This window comes from Sciurus vulgaris, assembly GCF_902686455.1.
Source record: "Sciurus vulgaris genome assembly, chromosome: 4".
NCBI lineage: Eukaryota > Metazoa > Chordata > Mammalia > Rodentia > Sciuridae > Sciurus > Sciurus vulgaris.
The window spans coordinates 162,897,199-162,914,562 of record NC_136464.1 but is presented as its reverse complement, the minus strand read 5'-3'; the positions used below and the strand labels follow the sequence as shown (position 1 = coordinate 162,914,562).

The 17,364-nt window shown below is 41.8% G+C and overlaps 1 protein-coding gene across 1 annotated transcript in view; it reads left to right on the top strand.

Moving 5' to 3' along the window:
- Positions 1 to 4,517: 4,517 nt before the first annotated feature.
- GTF3A (general transcription factor IIIA) overlaps positions 4,518 to 17,364 on the top strand; it is a gene marked incomplete at its 5' end in the record, with an annotated part of 51,774 nt that continues 38,927 nt past the window's right edge. Inside the window, 3 exons of the mRNA XM_079138413.1 lie at positions 4,518 to 4,524; positions 6,910 to 6,986; positions 8,616 to 8,745. Of these exons, the coding sequence (XP_078994539.1) occupies positions 4,518 to 4,524; positions 6,910 to 6,986; positions 8,616 to 8,745 (214 nt within the window). The remainder of the gene's footprint in view (positions 4,525 to 6,909; positions 6,987 to 8,615; positions 8,746 to 17,364) is intronic.

The window sequence follows — 17,364 nt, the reverse complement described above, 5'->3', positions numbered from 1 at the left end:
TTTGGATGATTTGAAAATCACATAAGAGGGGCTCAGCTATCAGATTTGATACCACCTTTTTTTTTTTTTGCATTTGTTTTATTTTATAGTTCTCTACCTTGACACAAAGGAGCACTTGGCAATAAATCATACTTCTCAAATTTTTTCAAATCTATTGTATATATTTTATTATGTATTTTACATAATATATATTATATTTATTATATGTATCAATTTATTCAATGTTCTTACTCTCTATATTATATATTTTGACCTCACTTTCAGATAAGAAGACTGTTTCATATAAATAATAAATGACATTGAAAACCATGAGGTCTGAAAGTAGAAATTTATATAAAATAAGAAAAAAATTTTAAATTTACAAACTTTACAAAACTCTTGAAAATAACATTTAAATTTATTAACTATCTAAAATTCCTCCATAAGATCTTCTACATTAGCCGGGTGCAGTGGTGCACGCCTATAATCTCGGTATCATGGGAGACTGAGGCAGGAGGATTGTGAGTTCAAAGTCGGTCTCAGCATGTTGTGAGGCGCTAAACAACTCAGTGAGACACTGTCTCTAAATAAAAAAATAAAAATAAAAAATAGGGTTGGGGATGTGATTCAGTGGTGGAGTATCCCTGAATTCAATCCCCTGTACCAAAAAAAAAAAAAAAGATTTTCTACATTAAAAAATTGTGATAAAATATGTATAACATAAAATATGTCACTTAAGCAGGGCTCAGTAGCACACACCTGTAATCCCAGCTTCTTGGGAGGCTGAGGCAAGAGGACCTCAGGTTTAAGGTCAACATAAGCAACTTAGTGAGACCCTGTTTCAAAATAAAAATTTTAAAAATGGGCTGTGGATGTAGCTCAGTGGCAAGCACTGCTTAGCATGCAAGGCCCTGGGTTCAATTCCCAATACTGAAAATAAATAAATAAATAAATAAACAAATAAATAAATAAACAAATAAATAAATAAAGTTATTTTAACCTTCTTAACTGTACAGGTCTGTGGCATTAAATACTTTTACAATGGTGTACAACCATCACCATTCGTCTCCAGAAGATTTTTATCATTTACAACTGAAACTCTATACCCAACTAAACTCCCCACTCCAATTCTGGTAAGTATCATTCTATTTTTTCTACACAGGGAACCACTCTATGTACCCCCATATAAACTGAGCCACACGGCATTTTTATTTGTGCAGTGGACCACACAGCATTATTGCTCTGTGACTGGATTATTTCATTAAATGTAATTTCTTCAAGGTTCATCCACGTAGTAGCATGTGCCAGAACTTTCTTCCTTTTGCGTGTCTGAATGATGTTTCATTGTGTGATGGTTTACCACCTATTCATTGATGGACACCTGAATTGCTTCCACCTTTGGGTGATTGTGCACAATGCTGTAGCAAACATGGGTATATCAATAGCTGCTCTCACATTTTTTGGGGTACATACCCACAAGTCAAATTGCTGGATCATCTAGGAATTGTTTAATTCTTTGAAGAATTTCCATGTTGTTTTCCACAACGGCAGCACCGTTTTATATTTTATGTAAGAAACATGTGTTCCAATATTTCCATGTCTTTGCCAACAAATTTTTTCCCTTTTTTTTTTTTTTTTTTTTTAATAATTCCTATCCTTTGAAAAGACCTCACATGTCTTTTCATGAGAGGAAATGTCTTTTCATGGGATTGGAGAATTAATATTGTTAAAATAGCCATACTACCCAAAGCAATCTACAGATATAATTCCCATCAAAATACCAGTGACATTCTTCACAGAACTAAAAAAAAATCCTAAAAATCATATGGACGCACCAGAGATCCTGAATAGCCAAAGCAATGCTGAGCAGAGAGAGCAATGCCAGAAGCATCACAATGCCTGATTCCAGAATATGTTACAGAGCTATGGTAACAAAAACAGCAAGGCGTTGGCATAAAAACAGACATGTAGAACAGAACAGAGGACTCCATAGCCAACTGATTCGTGACAGAAGTGCCAAAAACATATATTGGGGGAAAGACATCCTCTTAAATTGTGCGAGGAGAACCAGATGTCTACCTGAGAAGACTGAGACTAGATCCCTACCTCTCACTCTACAAAAATGAACTCAAAACTGAATAAAGGCTTTAATGTAACACCTGAAACTTGAAAATACTAGAAGAAAACATAAGGAAAACACTCCAAGATATGGGCCCAGGCAATGATTTCCTGAATAGGACTCCAATAGCCCAGGAAACAAAAGCAAGGATTGACACATGGGATTATATCAAATTAAAAAGTTTGTGCACAATAAGGAAAACAATCAGCAGAGTGGAGAGACAGCTTACAGAATGGGAGAAAAGTCTTTGCCAGCTATTCCTCTGACAGGATTAATATCCATAAAATATAAAGAACTCAAAAAACTTAACAACAGAAGAATAAGTAAGCCAATAAAAAATGGGCAAATGATCTGGACAGTTATCAGAAGAAGTACAAATGGTCAATAAATATATTAAAATATACTCAACATCTTTAGCCATCAGGGAAATGCAAACTAAAACTATATTGAGAGTCCATCTCACCCAAGTCAGAAAGGTTATTACCAAAAATAAAAAAATAAAATAATAAATGCTGGTGATGAAGTGGAGAAAAAGGAACACTTATACACTGTTGGTGGGAATTCAAATTAGTACAGCTGCTATGTAAGACAGTGTGGAAGTTCCTCCAAAACACTAGAAACCAAACCACTATATACCCAGGTATCCCACTCCTGGGTGTATATCTGAAGGAGTGAAGTCCATATATATAAGAGATACCTGCATGTCCTTGACTATTGTAGCACCGAAGCTAAGATATGGAATCAACCAGATGCCCTTAAGAGTTTAGAAAGTAAATCACGTCATTTTTCTAAGTCCAATGTTCCTTTCTGAACAAAATAAGACCAAAACAGCCCCAAGCATTTGTGAACATCATATGAGACAATGCAATTTGTAAACAGGGGAAAAAAACCCACTATAGAAATGCTGAGTTGTTTTGATAAGATTAGAAAGAATGTGCACAAGGACTGGGACAAAATATGCCTACAGTGGGTTCTCACAGGATTGGAGTGACTGGATAACATCACCAGATCTACCAGACACTGGCCACTGTGGGGATGGCCTCTCCCTGGGGTGTCCGCCCACAGCTCCCTGAAGACTAGCTGAAGGAGAGAGAATGACCCATGAAAAGGGAAACTGGTTTTTAGTTCTCTATGTCAACCGGGCCTCTTCCTTGTCAAAAAGTATTTGTTCATGGGATTCCAGCAAAAGCCTTGGAAAGAAGGGGTGAGGCTGCGCTGGTGAGTGTGGAGAGAGGAGGTGTCAGATCCTGGCGTCTTCTAGACAGGCTGCTTGAAGAGGGTGAAGACTGTCTCCCACACTGGCCTTGCTTACACAATTGCCCCCAGGTGGGGTGAGCTCAATTCAGAACCTTCTTCAAAGAACAGAACAGGGAAGGTGGGAGCAAGGACAGAGAGACGCAGGGACTGTCTGGACGCCCTTTCCGTATTGGTGGTGTCTGGCTGTCTCCTCTCCAGGTGGCCGCTCCCTACAGAGCAAACAGGAGGGCAAACCTGCCTTAGAAAGGAGCCTGACACTCAGTGGACATATTTAAAAATTAATCAGAACGTAACTCTTTTTTTCAGCTCCCTGTCTAGGAAACACAGTGATCCCTATGTCCTTTTGTGATAGGAACGTTGGTGCAGAAAACCTCACAGCCCCCAGAGTGAGAAGCCAGCCCCACTTCTAACCAGTCCTACCACCAGGCTCGGAGAGAAAAGGCGCCCTCTAGCAAGTCCAGAGCCCTCCAACCTAGAAAACTGAAATGATTTGCTTTCTAAACTGAACTATTGATTCAAGATAATCTGAGTCAAAATGCCAGCAATTTTTTTTTTCTTTTAGAAATCAATTTGTTTCTCAAAGTTTTATGGAAGTACAATACAGGACCAAGAAAAAATGAGACATTTGCAGAGAACAGAATTGATAACTATCAGATATCAAGATTTATCAAAAGTAGATAGTAATTAAGAGGCTGTCGGATTGATGCAAGAATAGAAAAATACCAATGGAACTGAGAAAAGGGTCAGAAATAAGCCCAGACATAACAGACACTGGATCTATGACAAGCTCTGGTGCAGAGAAAAGGAAAAGGATAGTCTCCATTATTGACATTAGGGCAATTTGTTACCCATAGTAAAAAAGAAGGAAAAATCTTAAAGAATTTGTGGTTCCCTTTCCAAAGGGCTGAGCCAACCTCAACAAACCTTAGAGAACTCTCATGTTCTCCAGGGCTGCCTCAATGCTTCTCCCCACTCCCACATGCAAAGAGCAAGACAGCAACAGGAATCAGCACTGGCCTGAGAGAGGCAGAAGGCCAGTGAATGCCAACAAGGAAGCCAGCGCAGAGCCTGCTTGGATGGGCACCTGGAGAGCAGATCTAAGCGTCTGCAGCAGAGTCTGGGTGTCGCCACAGCAGGCAGGCCCCTGGTGGGCAGGAACAAGATGGCGGGTAAGGAGATTGCCTGTCTTCACGGTTCCCTGAGTGACCATCCCGTGGGCAATAGCTAAGTGGAGTGTGGGCTTGCAGGGTGGCTGGAGGGACAGAATAGGACCAGGGCGTCTTTCTCTATCCCAACACAGCGGGGCTGGCCTTTTTGAGAGATGCTGAGCTGAACACCCTGGGGACATCCTCAAAACTCCCCTTCTCACTCCTGGAGACAGGACATGCTGGAACCCAACCCCAGGGACACTCAGATTCCTATGTCTCATTCCCCAACCTCCTGTCAAAACAGCCAACCTGCAGCTGAGGGGAACCAGATGTTACGAGCCAGCACCCTCCTGCCCAGCAGCTGGCTGGAAGGCCTGTCTTAAGAGGCCTGGGTACCTGGCTGCTGGGGGTGGGGAGGAAGGAAGAGAGTGGGAGAAAATTAGACAAAGGAAGACACCATAAAACCAGCAGCATGTCTGTGATCACCAGAGCCCTTTGTTTAGAGCGGGTTTAAACAAGTTGGGATCCTTTGGAAGGGGGGCCATAAACCCAAAGGAAAAGAAAAGTGTTTACAGCAAAGAGACCAGGTGCTGTGGGGATTCGTTTGGCCAGGATCAATGGGGCAGTGGTGGGGAGCAGGCCTGGCCTGCACCGAGGCCGAGAATGGGCTTCCTCTCAGTGCTGGGCTGGCTCCCAACATCAGAGCATCAAACATAGATGGGGGAGGGGGAGGTGCTCCTCCCCCACCACTTCAGGCATCCAGGAACCATCCCACATTCCAACTGGGGGAGGGGAGAAAGAGGGCAGGGTGCCAGTGGGGCTTGGGACCTGGGGGAGTCATGCTGGGGCCCAGGAGGTCCTACAGTCCTTCTCTACTCCTCAAATTCCTTTATAATGGACTTGAAGGAGGTGCAGTAATTAGAGGTTTGAAGACAGTTGTTCCTCTAAAAAGAAAAAAGTGCCCGCAGGTCCTACTTATCAGGTGGGAAGGTGTAAGGAGGGAGGTTTTACCTAAGGGAACACATTCCTCAGGGAGCTACAGGCAGGCCGTGGGTGCCTGGGGAACAATGTTTGTGAAAATAAAGCTGAAATGTCCAGAAGGCCTGACTGTGCACCCTCCCCCATGTGCTTCCTCTGAAGCATTAATGGTGCTGATAACAAGCATCCCATGCTCCTTCACCCACTCAGAATTTAACCTGCACCTATATTAGGCCAGGCAAACAAGGTGGCGTCTACAGAGACACAGGACACAGTCCCTGTCTTTAAAGTAGGTCAGCTTGGCTGGCGATGGTATTTTCAGAACATGTATATGCATATATGGTCGTGTTTTAAATACTGTTAATTCTCCCCAAGAATATATGTGCCCATGTAACTTGATGCCTTTGGGGATTGACAGCACCAAATAAAGCTAGTGATGTTTGGATGTATGCTGTGCTGAAGTCATAGTGTAATTTGAAAGAAAAAAAAGTCACACTAAGGTTGCATCCATACTAACAAGGAGAGTGAGTAACCAGAGGAAGGGGGGGGTGGGGAATCTACCAGGTCCCTTTTGCCCTTAAGACTTCTGTGTAGATGTTTAATTTGAAACAATTGTCAAAGTGGTGTGACTAAGTGGGGACTTCTAAAGATAAGTCCACTGGGAGCCCTCTCTTCTAACATTCATGCACTTGATTCTTGGATGTGCCTTGCCAGTTGAAACAGCAAACTTTTTTCCATAACATCCAGTGTTTCTTTAGCAGGAGACCAGGTCAGAAAACAAGCAAAGATGCCTGTTCCTTCTTTAAGATTCTATTTTTCATAATTTGATTTCAAAAGCGTTTTGGTTCAAGTTTGGTCACTCAAGTGATCTCCCCTAGAACTATTTTTTTATTCATAAAATTAATTTATGCACCCTAGGCTCCTGATTAGCTAACAAGCAAAAAAATTTAAATTCTATGTAACGAAGTGATCTGGTTACGTGCATCGTAGGAATGACATTCTATCCCATTTTTGGAAGTATTTCCTGTGCTCGGAGCCTTTGGCGACATACGGCATTTGTGGGGCCGTGGTGTAAGAGGACTTTCATCTCTTTTAGAGCTTGAAGCAAATAGCAATTCTCTCCCGAAGCTCAGCTCACAATGCTGAGCCATTGTGCCAGGTGGCTTTCAGACAGTTCCCAGAGGAGGACACAGTCACCAAAAGAGCTGCAGGTAGCTGGTTGGGCTCAGGAGATCTTAAGGAGTACGTGGAGATCATGCCCCTTGGACCTGAAAAATCAGTTTTGTGAGAGAAGAAAACACAGTGCAAGGAAAGGGCAGGAACTTTGAAATTAACCCAGTGAACCCAGGAGTCAAGGCCAAGTTCCAGGGACATGCTCTGTACTCTGCACACCTGTTCCTAAGCCAGGGTGATTCGCTCTCCTTCCAGGATGTGCCTGGTGGCATGCTGTGCCAGCTGGCAAACAAGGGGCAAGCTTCAGTCCTCTCTTCATGATGGCACGTGATGTAAGACCAGTTTTATACTCAGTGGAACACGAACGTGACCGAGGAGCAGAATGCAAGTGTTTACGGATGTTAAGTTTAAAACATGATCTTCAAAGACAGGGCAAGTTGGCCTGGGCCCATCTCAGGCTGTGCAGCTCCCTGTGCCCAAAGCCCGGCATCCTCCCAGCTCTCTGGGAACTCTGAGTCACAGCCAGCAGCCCCATCAGGTCAGCATGCCCTAGACATCACACGACAGGCACACGTCAGCAGTGATCAGACGTGGAACAGTGCTTAATTAAGTAAGTGCCGAATGTTGTATGTCTTATTAAATTACATTAAAGCAAATTATTTAGGTACTGGGGATTGAACCCAAGGGTGCTTTACCATTGAGCTACATCCCCAGCCTTTTCTGTTTCATTTAATTTATTTATTTTGAGACAGGTTCTTGCTAAGTTGCTGAGGCTGGGCTTGAACTTGCAATCCTCCTGCTTCAGCCTCCCGAGTTGCTGGGATCACAGGCCAGTGACATCGCACGTGGAGCGGAATGCTATAATAAGCATTAGAAATACAGTGAGGATTTGGAGAGGGAGCTGTCTGGAGGGCTTGGGTGGTCACAGAAGTGCTTTGTGCAAGCCGTGAATGGGTGTAAATGCGGGGTAGGCACTCTGTGCCCCAGAGGCAGGTAACAGGCACAGCTTGAGGAAAGGCCTGCTGGGAGGAGAGGTGGACCACTGAGGGCCAGACAAGGACATGTGGCATGAGGCTTGGATTTCATGAGGCAGGCAGCGAGAGGCATGATGGGTGGTAGGAGGAGTACAAGGTTGGGAGCATGAACTCTGGAATACACAGCAGGGTTGAATCTTGGCATGGTCACTTTCTATCTGCATGGCCCTGGGATGTCACATGACTTCCCTGTGCTTCAGTTTCCTAATACCAGCGTTGGCACCTAAGCCTGCAGTTTTGCTGTATGTTTGTGGCAGAGAGCTCAACACTCCCTCCTAGTTCTTGAAGCAGCTCGTGGGCCAGTAGCCTAGGGAAGAAGCCCCAGGGAGGAAGGAGGCTGGACATGCTTAGAGACTTCTCCTTTTATTTCACCTAAGTTCTATGCCAAGCCATTTACTTGCTTCACATTAGCTTCTACGTCCTGCGTAATTGGTTCACTCTCCACTGTGCTGGTTGTACCAACTAGGGAGGACAGAGAAAAGTGCTGTGCATTATTTCCCAGCTATTTTGTGCTCTCTCTGGGGTGGCTTGCTCCCCACTGGTCCAACCAGCATGTGGCCACAGGGGTGAAGTAGGAGGCCACAGAGAGGCAGGATCTGGGGCACCCAGAACCCACAGTCTGGTGCTCAAGTCTGTGAAGCACATCAGAGCAATTTTCGAGTCTGCTTTTCTGAAAATTTGCAATGTGTACACTCTTGCTACAACCTAAAAAAAAGAAAGAAAGAAAAGAAAGATAGAAAGAAAGAAAAAGAAAAGGAAAAAAGAAAAGAAAGAAAAATGAATGAAAGAAAAAAGAAAAGGAGGTGTGTGTATATTGAGTTCCTTGGAAATAGAGCTACGGTCTCCTGAGATAAATTTACAACATGGGAGCCGTGCAGGGGCCTTCATGAAGCCACTGGTGTGCAGGATTGTGTCTTTTCGTTCTAGGATCTCTGGGAGAAACAGATTCACTGTGAGGAACAGAGTGAGACCACACAGGCCCCGGATTTGAGCACTTGGTCTGCTGGGGTGTTTGCCCAGGACCCTCCTCGAGGGTCCCAGGTTGCAGGAGAGACATGTATGGACTGAGGGTGTGTGCCCTTGAAGCTGGGGTTGGGGGAGAGTAAAGAAAAGGGGATGAGGAGAAAGACAGAGAGAAAAGGGGAGGAGGGAGGAAGGGAGGAGGACAGAGAGGGAAGATGAAAGAAAGGGAGAGCAGGGGGGAGGGAGAGGCAGAGGAGGGGGGGTGGGAAGGGGAGAAAAGACCAGCCAGGGACGGGAGGGGTGGGAGGCAGAGAAAGTGCAGTTTGTAGCAGATAAAAACAAATCTCTGAGCTTTTGGGGTAGCTCCTTATTCCTCAGGTAGGCTTGACCTACTCTGCCTGACCTGTAATCTGCTTTGCTCTCTGAACCAAACTCCTCAGCAACCCAGTTGAGATGGTTATGGGATTATTTAAAGGCCCTTTGTCTCTGACGTCGTTTACACTCACCCCACCTAACAGTGCTTGGCTTCTCCTCTGTTCAACCTGCATTTACCTGTGGATGGCCAGCACCATGCTAGGCCCCAGGTATGGCGCTGGGAGCCAGGCAGCCTCTGGTTTCCGACCCTCAGGGGAAGTACCGGGACCATCCTGATGTTCCACCTAACCTCCGCTCCCACGAGATTGTTACTACTTCTGCCCTGCTTGAGTTATTGAGAGACTAGAATATTCTTAAGCAGAGAAAATAGCATCATCACCTCCACGGAACCAACCCCAGCTCCCAGTTTTCAGCTCAGAACAAAATTTGTTTTATCTTCTCTTGTACCCCCCACTCAACCTGCACCCCCAGAGTGTCCTGAGGCAAATCCCAGATAGCTCATCATTTATAAAGCACCTTGGGGAGTATTTCTAAACGATAAAGATTCTAAAAATATAGAGCCAAAGTATATCTTATCTAAAATGGACAATAATTCCTTAATATCATTTGAATATTTAATCTTTGTTCACATTTTTCTGATTACATCTTAATTTTTTTCTCTACATTTTGTTTGTTTGAATTGGGTGCTACATAGGACCTGTCCATTGGGATATGACTTGAGTATTTTTTAATCTGTATATTTCTCTCTCTCTCTTAAACTGAGTTATCTCTTTTAGTTTCCTACAGGCTGAGTTTTGCTGATGAAATTCTTGTGATGTTCTTTAACAGTTCTTCTGTCTTTTGTATTTGCAGAGCTGTATGCTGGCGAGAGGTGTGTGTGTGTGTGTGTGTGTGTGTGTGTGTGTGTGTGTGTGCACGCGTGTACTCATGAACACATGCAGATCTGCTTCATAGGTGTTGTGTATTTTCATCAGGAAGCACACATGACCCGTGTTTCTCTCTTTGTGTGTTGTTACTAGCCATTGGTGGTCATTTCCTATGGCCCATTCATTTGCAGGGGGAATTGTAAAGATGGTGATATTCTAATTCTTTCATTCATTTTTCATCTTTTAACTGGAATACTCTTCCCTTAGCCACTCTGGTTGTTCCGAGGTCCAGATTATGTAGAAAATAAGGGGCACGTGCTTGATCTTTCCCTTGATTTGCCAGTTCAGAAATGAATAAAGATCTGGCTCCTTAACACCTTCCAAAGGTACTAAAGAAGCTGTTAAATGCCCATGGAGGGCTTGGTACATGGAGAACTCGGGGACTGAAGCATACTTGATCAGTTTCAATTCACTGCAGTTTACATTCTTTTTTGGAAGGGTGGGTACCAGAGATTGAAGAAACACTCAACCCCTGAGCCACATCCCCAGTCCTATTTTTTATTTTTTATTTAGAGACAGAGTCTCACCGAGTTGCTTAGTGCCTCACTTTTGCTGAGACTGGCTTTGAACTCTCAATCCTCCTAACTCAGCCTCCCGAGACACTGGGATGACAGGCATAGGGCACCACTTCTGGCTGCAGTTTTCATTCTTATTACAGATGTTTAACTTGTTCCATCTTTGGCCAGTGAGAACCTTCACGGGCTTGGCCGTGAAGACTCTTTGGGTACCACCGTGTAGACTTTGATAGCTCCCTTTCTTCCTGGTATGAGGAATATGGCATATTTTCTGACCCACACTGAACCATTTCTTCAAGGATTCCTGGTTGCTTTTGTGAAAGATGCTGTGTGTAGATGACAATCTGAACATTGGGAGTTAATTACCCCAGGCGGGTCATTGCTCTAGTCTTTTCTGTGGACAGAGCTAGAGAATATGCATTTTTTAAATTAAAGATAAAGCTTATCAGCAGATGTTCCTCTGATACTTCCATCCAAGCCTGGGATTACAGGGATGGGCCTGAACTTCATGGATCTTAAACCACATCTCCTTTGGACCACAGTGAAAAGTTCTTAGACACCAGCACAGTCACTCATCAGAATTGTCCCACAACACCCAGACCACAGTTTCAGAACCCCACCACCAAGGTGACCGTTAGCAACATGGTTACAGCCCCTGAATGCCTGGCTGGAGGGATCCCTGCCTCAGCCTCCCGAGTGGAGTAGCCTGGACGACAGGGCAGACCACCACCCCTGTGATTTGCAGTTCTCTCTGTCCTTAGGGCCGATCCCACTGAGAAGGTCCAGTCTCCTCACAGTGCTTTCCAGTCACTTGCAATTGCTCTTGGGGTGGGGTGTGTACTTGGGCACTTTCCTTCTCCTTCCAGTTTTAAGGAATTGCTTTTGGAGTTAATTTTTTTTCTCATAATTATGTAAAATATTTACTGGTTCCAAAATAAACTCTATAAATAAACGTGTTGTAGGGTAGGGGGTGTACTCAATGGTGCAGCATTTATCTAATGCTTGAGGTTCTGGGTTTCACCTGCAGCCACACACACACATACACACACTCACACATAGACTCCAAACCCTGGCATTTGAAAAAATTCTACCTTTTATCTCTGGATCAAAGCTTATTCTCTTCCTTCTGGTGCTAAGAATTTAAAAAAACTTGTGACTTATTCTTCCACTTTTAAATGTACGCACACACACACACACACACACACACACACACCCATAAATATGTATTTAGGAAAGCTTGATTGAGATATAATTTGTATACCATCAAATTCAACTTTTTAAAATGTACGCATGCCCTGTTTTCTTAGATAAGCAGTGGCATATAGTAAGAACTTTCTCTACTTTTTGCACTAGTTGCAAGACCTAGAGAACCTTCCTTGCTAGTATCTAGAGACCATCCTCACTTATTAGCACAGCTACACTGCATAAAAGTATCATCATTTATTCCATTATTCCCCAGTTGATGGACATTTGGATCATTTTCAGATTTTTGCTCTTACAAAGATGCATATTTTTTTTTTTTTTCTGATTTTGGCCAGTTTACCTTTGGGATAGATCTGTAGAAAGGAAATCGCTGAGTCAAAGGTAAATGCACGTACAATTTTCCAGACATTGCCCAATTCCCCTCCTACCAAAAATGTCTGAGAGACCTGTTTCCTCACAGCCTGGCCAGCACTGTATATTCTCAAGCTATTACAATTTTGCTCTGCAGCTAACTGAGCAACTGTCTCAGTGTAGTTTTACTTTGGGTGTCTCTGTGGATGCATGAAGTTGGGAACATTATCATGTGGTTGAGAACCACTTAGAGTTGTTTCCTTGAGAATTGTGTTTTAATTTCTCATTCATGTTCCCCATAGGTTGTAAAACCCTCTGTGAAATGAGTGTAAACATTTTTCCTAAATTATCTTTTTTTTTTTACTTTGTTAGTCCTATAAGAAGGTAAAAAGGATCTTTTTGTTGTTTCATATAAGCAAATTTATCAGTCTCTCATTACTTCCACTTTTGAAACCTAGTTTGACAGACTTCCCCTATTTCTAGGTTAGAGATTTGACATGTCTCCTTTACAGTGTACTGAATTCTAAATTTTATCCATTCCTGGATTTTCTGTTCTGCTCCTTTGGTTTTTCTCTTAATTCTTGGGGCATGAAGCTGTTTTAATTATAAAAGCTTTATAATGCGCTCTACTGCCAAGAAGGAGTACCGCTTCTTCTCATTTTTCTTTCCCATGATTGTCCTAGTTCTTCATGTCTGTGCACAAAACTTTCTACAATTTTTAGGAGTTACCCTATTTCAATCAGTGTATCTTGCATCCTATTTGAACCCTCATTCAAATAAGCAAAATAATATGTTTAAAAAGGTTTATATGACAGCCAAAGACATGCCCTTACTTACCATTTTTGTGTTTGATAAGACAGATAATAAAGTGGCCACAAATTACATCATGATTTACATTTGCTTCCAAGTAATCATGGTGGGAGGTGGCGGGTGGGGTGTGGTAGAGATGTAGAGGAAACAAATGAGCCATAGTTGATCCTTGTCAAGGCTCAGTGATGGGTCTCTGGGACTCATTTCACCATCTATTTATTTTACGTATGTTTAAAATTTCCCCCAATAAAAAGCTTTAAAAAAAAGGGAAGCAAGATTCAAGTTCTAAAGGGTTTCAAATATGGAGCAATTTAAGACTTTTCTTATCATACCTAACTAAGTGGGGATATTTCACATAAGGAAAATTGTCCTCAGAAGAGGGTACAATGGAAAGAAACACTTGCAGTAGTGACTGAGCACCAGCTCGGCTCAGGGCCAGGGGAATTTGCTGATCCTTTTCTCCATTAAACATTTACCTGGTGCTGAACTATATCCTTTATTGGAATTTAAAGGTCCAATATAGGTGTGCCCAGATTTATAAGCCAGATGAGTTCCTGAAAAACTGGGTTTAAATTTCACATTTTGTAATTGTTAACCTACCATGTTGCTCAGTGTATATTTCTGGTGGTCCTTGAAATTTCTCAGGCATTTTTCAAAAGGATAAAATCAATACAATGTTGTGAATGTCATTTTTATGGAGTTTCTTTTCTATTGAAGCAATGTGATTTATAGAAAGAAATGGCATAGACTACATATAATAAATCTCTTAATGTGCTTTCTCCACACCTCAGCGCTTGGTAAGGTGAATTTTGTTCAGTGCTTTAAATTGGAACTCAACCCTGCAGTTTGATACCCTGGATTTCTTAGACTGGGGACTAGGAGGGTGAGCCTTTGCTCGTCAGGAGATAGCACGTTCCCAGTCCTTTAAAATGTAAGAGATTGTGTGAGGGGGGAAATGCAAATGGAACTGGGTAGTTAGGGTTAGGGAGGAAGGGAAACAATTATGTAGCCTTCAATTTCTTTTAAATTCAATACCAGGTATCAGTATTTCCTGTTAAATATTAACAAATACAACTATTTTGAGAAAAAACAGCTGTGCATTGAGCAAGACTCAGATAAAGGTGCCATGACACAGAAATTCAGCTCTTGAAGTAGACTTCAGGGAAATGTGCCAGGTATGTCTGAACACGAGTACAAAATTGTGTGTCAGCAAGATCGTTCACGACAGCCAAATACTGGAAACAGCACAGATGACCATCGACAGCTGAATCGATCTGTCCATTGTTGAATATTGATGACTTGGATAATCACACAGCTATAAAGATGAACAAACCATGGCAATAATGTGGTTGAATGTCACAAAAGTAATGCTGGTGGAAAAAGTCTAGGCAAACAACAAAACATACATATTATTTAGAAACTATATTGCTAAAGGATTATACACAGATGTTAAATAAAACTACAACTGATATATGGAAAAATAGGAATGTTTAAACCCTATCAACAACATGATCACCACAGAGGGCAGGATGGTGGCTGTCAGGGTGGAGAGGGGAACTGAATGGGAAGGGACACAGAAGCATCTGGGGTTTGGAAATGTCATTTATCGGCCTGTTTGATGAATGCACAGGGACAAATGAAAATTATTTATTAACCTGAACATTTGTTTATGTGTACTTTTCTGGATATGTTTTACATTTCTCCTTTACAGGGTTAAACATTTTAAAGTTAGTGAAAGTCTTTTAAAAATTTATGGGAAATGTTTTCTCTTGAATTGCCTATAAATGAAAATACATCACTTGTCAAACAGCCTCTGTGGAACTTTGTCTGTAAAGACACTGAACTGCTGAATCACGTAGCTCATGCTTACATAAAGGATGTTGAAGAAAGGAGAGATCGGGGAAGTGAAGCATCTAATGTTCTCACAGCAGTACTTTCTGCTGAATTACCGGTTTGGACATGCCCATATGTGTTTCTAGGTTATATAAACATTTGTAAAGGGAAAACTTAAAGGGAGAAAAATAATAGCTCAGAGATTGAGATGGATTTTTTAAAAAATAGTATAAAATAGAACTTATACTTAGAATAAAATTCCCTTTGTACTTGGGTGTGTGTGTATGTAGGCAAGGCAAGGGGACTTTTTTGAGTAATAATGTGAAATTACCATTATTGCAAGTTCAACCTTGAGAAGACCTTAAAGCTTTGCCCTGCTCCAGGGAGCCAGGGGAACTCTTTCAAGAATCAGATTATCCAGCTACCAACCTTTGAACTCTCATTTAGGATGCGGTTACATTTATTAACTAGTATCTAGCCTTGTGTGATGAATCATTATAAAAGAGTTATGTGTCATGTACACGGCACTGGGTTTGAGAAATGAGAATACGTTTAAGAAATAGAATGGACAGCTCCACATATGGAATGGCTCTGAGGGAAGGGAAAGAAGGAGGGAAGTAGCTGAACTTCATTGCATGCCTGGTTCTGTGAATTACTTTACATGTAATCACCACGATCTTACCAGCAGTAGCTCCTGTGAAAGTACGTGCAAACTCGCAAGGATGGACAGTGGTTCCATCTGATGGGTGAGGAAACCAGGATACAGAGGGGAGAAAGAACTTACATAAAGTAGGGGCACAACCAGGGCAGAGTGAGGACTGCAACAGAAAATGAAAATTGGAAATTGTGATAATAGACGAGGTGTAAAGAAAATCTAGTTACTTGGATTAATAGCCTAATTATAAATTAAGACTAAGCCCTTAGTAAATCTAGTTACTTGGATTAATAGTCTAATTATAAATTAAGACTAAGCCTCTAAGTAAATAAATATCCCAAATACAAATTGCTACAGTCCGCCTGATTTTTATGTTACTTGGTTATGATCATCAAGGCGTGTGGTACAGTAGTCCTCCTTTTCCTCAGTTTCACTTTTTGCAGTGTCCGTTACTTTGTAGCCAACAGGGGTCTGAAAGCATTAAATGAAAAATTGCAGAAATAAACACTTGTTAAATTTTAAATAGCAGGGCTGGGATCGTGGCTCAGTGGTAGACCACTTGCCTCGTACAAGTGAGGCACTGGGTTTGATACTCAGCACATAAAATGAGTAAAATAAAATAAAGGTATGTGTCCACCTACAACTAAAAAATTTTTTAAAAATTAAATAGCTTTGTTTTATTGTTAGTTACTCTCTATCTTATTATTATTTTGTTAATCTCTTACTATGTCTAATTTATAAACTCACCTTTGTCATAGGTATGTGTGGGGAAAAAACATAGTACTTAGAGTTTATACTACTTCCAGTGTGAAACATCCCCTGGGGGTCTTGGAACATGTCACTTGCGGATTAAGGGGCGACTGTATTGGTGGAGGAACAGATGCCTAGATTAGTGGAACAAAATAACCCAGAAACAGATCTATGCATATAAGGTTAGTTGGATTTTGAAAAAGGTACAAAGGCAACTCAGTGGAATAAGGATTCCCATTCCAGAAAAAAAAAAAAACGTTCTAGGGCTGGGGAAGTCTAGCACTTGCCTGGCACATGCTAAGGTCCTGGGTTCCATCTCCAACACAGCAATTAAAAAAAAATTGCTACTGGACATAAGAGAAAACAAAGAAAATGAACAAACAAACAAAAAAAACTTGACTTGCTTCTCATACCACATACTAAAATTACCTTCAAATGTATCATGTACTTAAATGTAAAATGTAAAACTATGAAAGTTTTAGAAAGGCTTAAATAAAAAACAGTGACAACACCAGATGCTGGTGAGGACGAGAAGCTGGACCACTCACACATTGCTAGTGGGAATGGAAAATGTAACCCCACTCTGGAAAACATCAGGCACTTTCTTAAGAAACTAAATCTAGACTACCACCTGACCAGCAGTTGAACTCCTAGACATTTATTCCAGAGTAATGAAGATTTATGTTCATGCAAAAACTAGAACATGAATGTGTACAGCAGCTTTATGCATAACAGCAAAGAAGTGTAACCAATGTAGATGTCCTATAGTGGGTACACTCTGGGCGACAAGGTGAACCATGGAATACTACTCAGCAATAAAAAGGAAAACTACCCATACATGCGACAACTTGGATAAGTCTCCTGAGAATTATGCTGAGTGAAATAAGTGAATCTGAGTACTACAGGATTCTGTACATATGATGTTCTTGAAATGACCAAATTCTAGTTACAAAGGACAGATTAGTGGTTGCCAATGGTTTAAGCGGGATGGGGCTGGTGGAAATGACTGTAACTACAAGGGGCCTTTCTCTCTCCTGTCCTTGCTGGATTTCTACAGTTGGTTCTTTGAATGTCACATGTCCTTGATCAAAGGCTGACTTAAAGATTTGGCCCATAAGACCTAATGCACAGTTTGAGGAAAATCCCTGTTATTGTCTAAAAGTTCAAGACGGCTCTGGGTCTTAAAAATTAAGGTCTAGAATGATATTTTCAGTGGAATGTTTTCTAACGTAGGTATTCTGAAATTTTCTGGTCTTAGGACATCTTTATATCCTAAAAGTTGTTGAGGACCCTAA